This window comes from Diabrotica virgifera, chromosome 4 (assembly GCF_917563875.1).
Source record: "Diabrotica virgifera virgifera chromosome 4, PGI_DIABVI_V3a".
NCBI classification, from domain to species: domain Eukaryota; kingdom Metazoa; phylum Arthropoda; class Insecta; order Coleoptera; family Chrysomelidae; genus Diabrotica; species Diabrotica virgifera.
The window spans coordinates 160578074-160590595 of record NC_065446.1 but is presented as its reverse complement, the minus strand read 5'-3'; the positions used below and the strand labels follow the sequence as shown (position 1 = coordinate 160590595).

The 12522-nt window shown below is 33.8% G+C and overlaps 1 protein-coding gene across 4 annotated transcripts in view; it reads right to left on the bottom strand.

The window, feature by feature from the left end:
• Positions 1-2895: 2895 nt before the first annotated feature.
• The window catches only part of LOC114332946 (microtubule-associated protein RP/EB family member 1), a 66656-nt gene continuing 57029 nt past the window's right edge, over positions 2896-12522 (bottom strand). For all 4 annotated transcript variants that reach the window (XM_028282752.2, XM_028282750.2, XM_028282751.2 and 1 more), the window contains 2 exons: positions 5598-5732; positions 2896-3540 (listed from right to left, as the gene is read on the bottom strand). In XM_028282752.2, the coding sequence (XP_028138553.1) occupies positions 3484-3540; positions 5598-5732 (192 nt within the window). In that variant the 3' untranslated portion in view covers positions 2896-3483. The remainder of the gene's footprint in view (positions 3541-5597; positions 5733-12522) is intronic.

Sequence of the window (12522 nt, the reverse complement as noted above, 5' to 3'; positions counted from 1 at the left end):
TATGAGTTACAGAATACCGATCCAAACACAAAAATGACGCGATAGATATCAAACATTCCGATTTTGGGTAATTACGATTCGACTTGGTCATTTCTATTCGATTTGTTAAAAGTTACAGAATAGGGCTGAATATCTTTTGTAGTGCTTGAAAAGACCTTTGAAATTAGCAATATTAAATGTCGATTACATTCAAACTAAGCGAAATATGCTGCAAAAAAATTGATGACCAATGTATTTTAAGAAGAAATATATTCCAATTTAAGAAGACCAATAAAAGTATATTTAACCCCTCATCCACTAGAATTTATAAGCATCGTTCTCATTCTAGAAGTCGTTTTATTATAGTGTTATTTCTATGGTCAAAAAGTTAAACGGGTTTAAAATTAATGGTTTTTAAAAAATATAGGATTAAATTATAGAGCGCATTTTAAAATTTTTCCTTAAAATCATCCTTTTTCTCCATGTAACTCGAAAATGATGAGATACGAAAAAAAGATGCTGTATAAAAATGTTGGTTTTTTATAAAAAAATTCTGTTTTTGTTTTTAGTTACTGTATGATCATTTTCAAGTTACATGGAGAAAAAGGAAGATTTTTAAGAAAATTTAAAAATGCGCTCTATAATTTGGTCTTATTTTTTTCAAAAACCATTTCATTTTAAACCCGTCCAACTTTTTGAAGAAAGAAATAATACTACATATAATAAAAGGACTTATAGAAGGAAAATGAGGCATTTAAATTCTGGTGGATGAGGGGTTAAATACACTTCTCATTTTTTCTTAAAATATATTGGCCATCAATTTTTTTACAGCGTATCTCGCTTAGTTTGAATGTAATCGACATTTAATATTGCTAATTTTAAAGGTCTTTATAAGCACTACAGAAGGTATTGATAGCATTATAGGTACACCTAAAATCGACCGTTTCTCTGTTATTTCAAGTTGAGTACACCGATTTGAGCATGCACCAAAAAACAAACTTTTTTCACCTACCATATCTCTTTTTTTTTATAACTAATATTTATGAAGGAACAAATCTCATTGTTTTTTTATAAGCTACAAAAATGTTTTTTTGTAGTTTTTTTAGTTAGATGCACAGTTTTTAAGGTATTCGCAAAAAACCGTCCATTTTCAATAAAAATGGCCAATTTTCAATTACGAATAACTCAAAAAGTATGGAGTTTTCAAAAAAAAATATTGAACAGTTTTTGCTTAGAATTAGATTCTCTAGTTATTTCCGTGGTTATATTGACCAAAAAATTTTCCACCCCCTTGAAAGGGTGGGAACCGCCAAGATGAAAACGTCATAGTATATAGGGTAGACTTTAAATTAGGAGATAAGTAGAGGCTATTCCCAAAATTTCATTAAAGTCCATGCAGTAGGATAGAATTCGGAGGAAATATCCTGTTCTTGCTCCCATTGACTGGCGTAGATTTGTACGGCAAGCTAAGAGTTGTTCTTCTTCTTTTTGTATAGACATGACTTTGTTTTTTCAATGTGCCTTTAGTAAGTTGTCGTTCCATCGTTTTCGTGGTCTTCCCATTGGGGAACCGTCTCTCGCTGTCCTGACTACCCTATTTGTTGTCATTCCATTCTATTCTTCTGTTTCTTACTCAGTTATTAATTTTGTCCACCTTGCATCTCCGTACTTCTAGATCTGTCCCATAGAGTCTTACCATCGATTTTTCGAAGGGTTTTCACCTCCGCTGTTTCGAGCAATCTTTTTGTCCTCTCTGTGCCGGGTCGTGTTTCTGCCGCATGTCATTATTGGTCTGATGACTGTTTTGTAAATTCTGCCCTTCATTTCTTTTCCGATATTTTTATTTCTCCATATTGTGTCGTTCAGGCAACCTCCGACTCTGTTTGCTCTATTCACTTGATCTTCCACTTGTTTCGAGCCTTCCGTAGCTAGATAGTGTGATGTCTAGGTATTTAAACTCCATCACTTGTTCTATTATCTGACCTTCCAGCTCCAATTTACATCTTATTGGATCTGCTGTTATAACCATGCATTTTGTCTTTTTTGGGGAAATTAACATGTTAAATTTTCTAGCGGTTATATTAAATTCGTGCAGCATACGTTGTAAATCATTTTCAATTTGAGAGATTAGTATTGCATCGTCTGCATAGCAGATTATTTTAAGTTGTTTTTCTCCCATTTGGTATCCTTTTTTAGTTCTTACTTTCTTTATTATTTCGTCCATGATCAGGTTGAACAATAAAGGACTCAAAGAATCCCCCTGTCTTATCCCATTGCCGTCTTCAATTGGGCCAGTTAGTTCATCTTCCACTTTTACTGTGTTGTTCTGGTAGATGTTTTCGATCGTTTTAATTATTCCTAGAGACACCTCTCTCGAGTATAACAAATGGATAACGTCCTTTAATTTGACCCTGTCAAATGCTTTCTTAAGGTCCACGAAACATAAATATGCAGGTTTGTTGTATTCCAACGATTTCTCTTGAACTTGCCTCATTATAAATATAGCGTCAGTGCATGACCTTCCCGACCTAAAACCTTGTTGTTCTTCTGCTAGTGGTATAATTTCATTCAATTTGTTATCACTTTGGTTGTTAATTTTAATGTTGTGTTAATTCCTCTGTAATTCTCCGGGTCCGATTTGTCTCCTTTTTTGAAGAGAGGTATTCTGTCCTCTCGGAGATTTTCTATTTTTTAATTTTCTGAATGCTTCCTTTACCTCTCACTCCTCAATGTTTATTTCTACGTTTGTCGCAACTTCAGGTGTTGGCGGTTTATTATCGCCGCCTTTAGCAAATAGAGATCGGAAGTAGTCTAGAGCAGTCTAAGCTAAGAGTTGTTACGTTCAAACATCCTTATTAGCGATCTATAAAAGTGAAACCATTCACGTGAATGTTGGATTTTTATATAAAAACACTGTTTTAAAGTAGACAGTTTAATTTCAATAAGAAACGAATAGGATAAAAAATAGAATCACAAATAGGTTTAAACTGCTTTTAACGGTTTCGCAATGAAATACCTTTGTAATACGTTGATCGCCATACTTAGCTCAGATCTCTATTACAACTACGATTTAGGTCTCCAATATATAAAAATATAATACACTTATTTAAAATAACATTTGTCAGTATACTGTTCCAAAACGATCAAATTCTATAACATTGATTAACAGAGTTTGTATGTCAAGAAAAAAATATAATATGGCGCATTCAACGTATTTCAGGTAATTGGCAGAATGATTTACTGGATACAAGAATTATGCTAGAAACTGCTTAAAAAACGTTTGCAAAAATAAAGTTCGTAAAACATATAATGGGTTTTTATATAATCAAATCACGTTTTTTAATGCCATCATGACACACAAATGCAAGCAACACTTATAAAAACTATTTGTTACATAAACTTAACTGATTTACAAATAAAATCAATGTTGCTTTAGTTACAAACTTGATTTTCGTTTTCTCTTAATTTAATAACTTAAGGCGAATTCCGCAAGGCGATCATCGTTTAATATTCATCTTCATCTCCCACACCTTCAACTTCGTCTGGAGGCGCAAATCCCTCCTAAAAGATAAAAATAAAATAAATTATCATATCATTATCATAATACACTAAGCAACAAAATTAACGCACCACCTTAAAAATGGGACATTTTTTATGTCTCGAATTTTCTAAACCTGTTGTCCGATTTGAGTGATTTTTTTAGTATGTTATAGCTATGTTCTTCAAGAATATCGATGTAATAATATTGTTGCTAAACAGGTAAGTGTCATTGTATACCGGGTGTAACAATGATAGTGTGTTTTTTCCTCAAAGTTTGGAACACCCTGTGGAATATTCTAGCGTATATAAAATATTGAAATTAAAACTCAACTGTAGCCTTACGCTTTCTTAATGTTGCTTTTTAATTAGGTCGCTTATGGTCGATAATAAAAAAGTTAGGTACTTTAACAATTAGAAACGTTCTTCGTCATTACAGGATGTTTCTAAATAAGTGCGACAAGCATGAAAAATAATGACCGTTTGCTTTATAAACATATGTTCGCAAATGCTTCGTTTTTGAGATACGGGACGTTGCATTGTTTCTTACAAACTGATGATTTATTTATTGCTCTAAAACGGGTCGAGATATGCAAATTAAATTTAGTAGGTTTTAAGAGATAGTTATGGCGCATTTTTTGACATACAACTAAGAATTTTATATTCACCATTGGCGTGCATACGGGTCATATTACCCGTATGCACGCCAAAGAAACACCCTGTATGATGAAGAACGTCGCTGGTTGTTAAAGTACCTAACTTTCTTATTATCCAACGTAAGCGAATGAATCAAAAAGTAAAATATTAAGAAAGCCTCAGGCTACAATTAAGTTTTAATTTCAATATTTTATATATGCTGAAATATTCCACATGGTGTTCCGAACTTTGAGGAAAAAACACAGTATGATTGTTACACCCGGTATACAATGACATTTACTTGTCCAGCAACACTTTTACCACATCGATATTGTTAAAGAATAAGGCTATAACATATTAAAAAAATCACTAAAATCGGACAACAGGTTTAGGAAATACGAGACATCAAAAATGTCCCATTTTTTAAGGTGGTGCGTTAATTTTTATGCTTAGTGTAATATGTATCAGACTAAATATTTTATATTTTGGGAATAAATCACAATTAAACAGTGTAATTAAAAACCTATGACATATACAATTATTAGACGTAAGTTTCACCTTTGTAATTTATTATGAATAAGATTCTTCAACTTAGTCTTTTTATAGGATAGCTCTGATGATGGCATTAAAAATGCTGAAAGTACTTAGCTGCTTCATAATAAATTTATTTACACACTATCAGTTTTTGAAAACACACCAGTTCCCGTTTTGATTTATATATATAGAAGTGTGTACAAGTCAGTCTGTTTCTATTAATTAAAAAAGTTTTCTGTTTTTACGTGTCAATTTGCAATTCGGAAAAAGTTTGAAAAATACAAACTGATATAATCTACTATTTCTAAAGTTTATTCACATAGGCTTTGCAGGAGATGTAAACATTAGTTGGCAGCGATGTCGTCATCAGCAACATTTCGTTCAGTTTTTGAATATTTTTGGATGACAGCTACTTGTATAATCGCGTAAATTATTCGTTTACATGCCCTCCATCGCTTATTGAAATTGAGTATAGATGTGTTAATCTCGAAGATATTGAATATGGCGACCGCGACCCCCCCGAGTAAAGGTAGACTTCCGCACCACGCGACCGAGATAGGAGACCGCGACAGGCGACAGATTGGCGAGGTCTCCCCACTACTGCTCTCAATGCAATTATATCGGGGTAGTGCTGCAGCCCGCGACCGAGACCAGCGACCAACTATCGCCTGTCCCGACCTATCTGTCGCCTTTCGCGGTCTCCTGTCTCGGTCGCTTGGTGCGGAATTCTACCTTAAGACTTCCGGGCTCTGGGGGGTCACGACTCACAGGTTGAAAACACTATTCTAAACTGTCGAAATCGCGAAATTAATGGGCTGTATGGGCTGCTGTAGCCAAATCCATAAACTAAGTACATTCGTCAAACTTACAATAATGAATACCATTTTATGATAATGAAAAACAAAACTCACTTCCGTAGCATAAAGGACGTCCAATATTTTTTGAATAATAGGATTTCCATCTTCACACTCTTGACACATCACTTCAATGTCACGAAGTTTTCCGAAATAAAAGTCTCTCTCTTTTTCAAGTCCATCAACAGTCAACTAAAAATAGATTTAAGTTAATATAATAATTCACAGTAACTAATAATACAATTCTCAACATATCACTTAAGATCACAATAAAAAAACGGAGATAGTCGTATCAGGCACGCCAAAAAGGTTTATTAATGACTATTGAAAAATAACTTTTTTTGTTTTTTTTTTGGCCTTGGTTTGAAACCTGTAGCCACGTGGTTACTATCACTAGCTCAAGGGAGTAATGTGTAGTGTGTGTTGAGTAAATGTCTTGTTACTTAACAAAGTCGATTTCATTGTCCTTACAAAGAGATGCTTATTGAATCTAAACGTCTGCGGTCTCTCATGTGAGTATCGATCCCACAAGGAAAACAACTTGATGCTAGTAACATATTAGACCGGGAGATATTATACAGAAGTTCAGCCACGATTTTCTAAGTCCTGCCTTTTGCAATACTGGAAGGGTAGACGGTGTACTTACAATCTGTGGCAACACCCACAAATTTCCTGTGACATTTTCCTGTAAAAATTAGATTTTCCCAAAAAATAAAAATAGGGTTTTGCGATGAATTTCTGAGTCCTGCCATATCCGTAGAATGACAGGATACTATGGATTTTATGAAGAAAATTTTTTGGACAGGAGGGTTGCAAACGGGCTAACGGAGTATATATGTATACAAACATGTATACAAACTAAATAAACTAAACATATTTATTTCAAAATGATCAAAAAAAAATATTGGCATGACGTCTCCTAATGTTTAAGTATACTTGTCCCTTGGAAAATTCTGCGGAAAATTTTCACCCTGATTCCGTGATTTTCTTAGTCCTGCCTTTAAAAAGTTATAATACTCAAATACAATCAATACCTTTTCGGTACTCGGCAGGAATGTTAAATGGTTCTTGTAAGACCGCAGGAGTCCTAGATTTATAAGAAAATTCGTGAAAAAGTCAACGATTTTCTGAGTCATGCCATTTTGCACATGTTTCAAGAATCTTAATATAAGTCTATTTACAAAGAGGCAGGATGGTTTTATGGTTATTTTGTATACAGGGTGGGGCATTAGTGTGCAAAGTCCAATTACTCGTTTGTCGTAAGATATACGAAAAAAGTTATTTAGGTAAAACATGGGCCACAGATAGGACTATGATTTTCTAATATACAGGGCTACCCGCTTTCACAGGGTGACACAAATTTATGTTTTTTTAAATGGAATACCCTGTATATTTTTACATTTTTGGATTCTACTCGATGTTCTCTTTAATAAAATATAGTGTTTTGAAATATTATACGAGGTAGTTTAAAATATAATTACATTTTTTTGTTAATTTTGTAGGAACATTCACACCCTATACATATTGTTAGTGATTTGATATCCAAACTTCTATTAATTTATGTTTAAACGATTTTTAATATAGTCTACTATTGTCAGTTATTAATAGTATACCAAAATATTTAATTTTAGTATACGGGGTTGGTTCAAACTCGGAATGAGTATTTTCTGAGTTTTCTTAAATGGGACACCCTGTATTTTAGTATTATAATAAAATGATATTTTATGGTACCTTTTTATTTAAACATTTTCTATACCATATTTATATATTAATTTCGGCAGTAAATTGATAGACAGATTACTCAGGTGGTTTTTGGGGTTTCTGAACAAGAATGTCACATTAGAACAGATCTTTACCTAGTGCTAGGAGTGACTAATATACACGCCATATTCTTAAATTTCGAGGCTTTCAGACACTAAAGTGATGCAAGTAGATTACTCGAGGAGTTTTGTGGTTGCTGAACATGAATACGCCACCAGAATCGACCTCCAAAAACTCTCTAAATTCGAGATCAGTCACCCTGGGCACCAGGTGCTCCGAGGGTCGGTTTTAATGTCATATTCGTGTTCGGCCATCCCAAAAACCCTCGAATAATCTGTTTTCTTTAATTTATTGCCGATATCCCACGAAACTCCAGATGACGTGCCTTAGCAGCAACTCTGGGCACTAAGTGATTCGGAGGTCGGTTCTGCTTGCGTATTCTAACTCCATAAACCTCCCAAATAACAAAATTTTTGCCCTTAATACACTGATTTCGACAGGTTTATGCACTTTTGGATGCATGTTATGCACTAAAATGCAATTTCCACCTATTTTTATATTGTACACCTTTTCCCGATGTTATCCTGAACACAATGCAAAAAGTTGCAAGTAGATATATGCTGTATTTAAAAATCGATTTATTCTGGTGTTGTTAGTGTTAGTACATTTTGCTATCAAATATAGGAAACAATATCAGGACAATATCTACAATCCTACAATATCAGGAAAACCAGTTGAGTGTGGCAACTTAGCGCCTGTTACATGCGTGTGTATTTTGTGTTCGAACAAGTAAGAAGGCGGGATAAAATTGTTATGCAACAAAAATATATTGATAACAACAAATAGATAGGCGGCATAAAATTGCTATGCAACAAAAATTTATTGATAACAACAGAAAAACCGACTCCACATTTTTATATTAGATTTGAATTTTGTTGGCTGAAATATTGGTAAGTGTAATATTGTAAGCCTGCCTAAGGGAGCTAAAGCTCTTTACAGATGGCGCGTTGTAATTAGTTTTTTACATCTCCAGAACGCTTCCAATTCGAAAGACAAAAACTGGTCCGCCTTTTTTTATTCCAGAGATAAATCGATTCCATCAATTGCGAATCTCTAGTACCGGTCATAGGAATCTTTTTTGTCTTTCCTTTTTAGGTATTTTTGACACTAGATTATTAAATTGTGAGGTATTCTAGTACTAAAAGGTACTCCTGCTTTAAGTCAGTAGGATGCACGGTTTTCTGGAAAAATCCATTTTAAAATTTTTCGTCTGTTGAATTTGAAATTTTTTTTAAAAAAATTAAATAAAAAAACGGTGTATTTGCCGACTTAAAGCAAGAGTAACTTTTAGTACTAGAATACCTCATAATTTAATACTCTACTCTCAAAAATATCTAAAAATTTAAAGACCAATAAGTTATGAGATAAAATATCCGTTGATCTACCCAATACGGATGCCTCTGACCAGTACTAGAAATTCACAATTGATAAAATCGATTCATCTCTGGAAGAGAAATAAACGTAGCAGTTCTCGTTTTCCTAAATAGAATTTTTCTAAATTTTTTTAAACTTAAAAAACCAAAAAACCAAAAATTTTTCAAATCGATTTTTCTAGAACACTGCGTATTCTTCTGAAAGCAAAAGTACCTTTTAGTACAAAACTATCCCAGAATTTAATAATCCAGTGTCAGAAATGCTTAAAAGTTAGACAGAAAAGTTATTGGATAAAATATCCGTTTCCGTACCCAAAACGGACCCCTACGACTGGTACTAAAAATTGACAATTGATAATTGACATTTGACAATTGACCTCTGGAAGATAAATAAGTGTACCAGTTTTCGTTTTTCCAAATAAAAGCGTTCTGCAGCTATTTTAAAGAAACTAATTACAAGACTTCGATATGCTTCTTCTAGACGAAGCGTATCGAAGTAGAGGTCGTCCGCCAACTAGATGATCTGATGACATCAAACGGATCGACAGAAACTTGATGCAGACAGCACAGGACAGAAATGCATGGAGAAGACTGAGGGAGACCTATATCCAGCATTGGATAGATCCGGGTTGAATTATGACGATGATGAATTACAAGACGCCATCTTTAAAGAGCTCTAGCTTTCCACTGAAGCATTTTTGAACTAGGTGAATTGAGTTAAATTTTCTTAAAATTATCTGAGGAATCTCCGGTTTTCGTTTGTTATGAGAGCTTCTGGACACCCTGTATAATATAATGGGTAGGTAAATTCCCTACTATAACCAATAAATTGTAAAAATTGTTTATTTACTTTTATTGCGTTTACTTAGATAAAAATATGATCTAATAACTTAAAATAAAGATGTTACAGTTTGCTATTAGATTTGAAAAGTGTGTAAAAATTCCGAGACATTATTTAGGAAAATAATATTTAATAGGATACGATTGTTTTAATGATATACAAATTAATTTTTTGTATTATTCATCTTTGCGGTTATCCTGCCAAGTTGTAAACGGTTTTAGATTAGTGTTTTTTAAGCATACTCGACATGGTATGACTCGGAAAATTGTGGTGATATGAATATGTTTGTATAACACCCTGAAATAATTTTACAGACACACAATTTAATTTTTTTATACGAAATAACTATACAACCATCCTGCCTATTTGAAAATAGATTTAGGGCCGGTTGTTCGAACCCTAATCAACAATGATCACTATCAAATATTTAATTACTGTCACCAAAACTGTCAATGTCAACTTTTATTGGGTTGCTGAAAACATAATTGATTAAAATTATGAGATTAGTTAATCAATTAACATAACAATTATTAACATAATTGATTAAGTAATTTCATATTATGTTTTCAGCAACCCAAACAGAGTTGACGTTGACAGTTGGTGACAGTAATTAAATATTTGATAATGATCAATGTTGATTAGCTTTCGAACAACCGGCCCTTATATTAACCTTCTTGAGATATGTGCGAAATGGCATGACTTAGAAAATCGTGTAATTTTCCACGAATTTTCTTACAAATTTTTTAACTATATATAGTAAAAAAGGTGTAACTAAACATCCTGCCATTTTGAATAATGTCTACTGAAATTATTTATTTTATAACAAAATTTATTTTATGACTTAGAAAATCACGGAACCAGAGTGAAAATTTTATACAGAATTTTCCAAGAAACAAGTGCAGTTAAACATTAGGTGACGTCATGCCAACATTTTTTTTGGTCATTTTGAAATAAATATGATTAATTTATTAAGTTGGCAGGACTTAGAAAATTATGAAAATTTCATTATTTTCATTACATGTTTGTATATCTGTATACTCCCTTAGTCCTTTTGCAACCGTCCTGCCCAAAAAATTTTCTTCATAAAATAGATAGTATCCTGTTATTCTATGGATATGGCAGGACTTAAAAATTCATCGCAACTCCCAATTTTTTTTTTCATGGAAAATCTAATTTTCACAGGAAAATGTCACAGGAAACCCGTGGATTTTTCCACAAATTGTAAGTACCTTCTCTAACCTTCCAGTATTGCAAAGGGCAGGACTTAGAAAATCGTGGTTGAACTTCTGTTAATATCTCCCGGTTTATATCTTCTTACTTCCATGTCCTTACTATAAACTTAAATGATGAAACAGACCATTGGAATATGAATTCTGTAAACACACCGAAAAATGATTTAAATAGACGAATGTAACGTTTAATACATAAAGAATTTGGTAATTTGGTATTTGGATAAAGAATTTGGTAAGAAATCGCTAGCGGGATATTATGTTGTAGCTTGAATTGTGCAGCGTCTCAGCATAACTGCTTCTTATGACGCGATACTTTCCAAATTTCTATGATAAATGAAACTGAAGATCATCAGTTCATCCCAGAGAATATCTCGATTAAACAAAAAAAAATATTTCACTTGACTTTGTTGGTTACATTTATTCTTATTAGTTATTTACTCATTACTCTTGGACAGTTTCCGGTAGATATGGCAGTAAAAATCTAGTATTAATCTTTTTGATCGATGCTCAATTCTTTTGAATTTACCTCAGGCAAATCAACTTTCCAGAACCACTTCGGGTTCATAAATGCTGTTGGTACGAGAGAGGCTTTGTTTTCAATACAAGTCTTATTCCAGAGATGTCAATTGTGACGTATACACATGTCTGGTTGATTACGAGAAGGCGTTTGATCGAGTACAACACGCCAAGATGATGCAAATACTAAAAGAAGCAGGAATTAACAACCAAGATCTGAAAATAATTAGAAACCTTTACTGGAATCAGACTGCAAACCAGAGTTGACGGTGAACACACCGAATATATGAAAATCATGCGTGGAGTGAGACAGGGCTGCATTTTGCCCCCCCCCCCTAATTTTCAATCTTTACTCTGAAATATTTATCGAAGCTTTGCACGAAACTGAAAAAGGTATTCTACTAAACGGGTACCGGCTAAATAACATCAGGTATGCAGATGACACCATAGTATTTGCGAACAACCTAGAAGACCTACAAGTCCTCATGAACAAAATCACATATTATAGTTAACAATATGGACTTAATATAAACGTAAAGAAAACAAAGCTTATGATCGTCAGCAAGAAAAAGGTATCACAAGGTCAACTCTATATCAACCAAACCCCTGTAGAAACAGTGAGGCACTACAACTACCTCGGCACCATAATAAATGAAGAATGGACCAACAACCAAGAGATAACAGCGCGCATCGGAAAAGTTAGATCAATCTTCAACCGTATGGGCGCGTTTTTCAAGAGCCACAACCTTTCTCTTGGTATAAGAGTGAGAATGTTGAGATATTACGTCTTCTTTGTCCTTTTTTATGGTGTTGAATCATGGACCTTGAACGAGGATATGTGCCGAAAGTTGGAAGCATTTGAGATGTGGCTATATCGGAGAATTCTTAAATCCCATGGACTGATCGGGTCACAAATGAGGAGGTCGTTAGAAGAATGGGGAAGAACCGAGAGGTACTGACCACCATCAAATCTCGAAAGTTGGAATACTTTGGACACATTATGCGAAATGAATCCAGATATGCCCTCCTACAAGCCATCCTGCAAGGAAAAATATTTGGAAAGCGAGGTTCAGGAAGAAGAAGAACATCCTGGTTAAAGAACCTCAGAACCTGGTTCAACACAACATCTGTGCAGCTTTTCCGCGTTGCTGCAGATAAGGTGAAGATTGCCATGGTGATCGCCAACATTCGTCACAGAT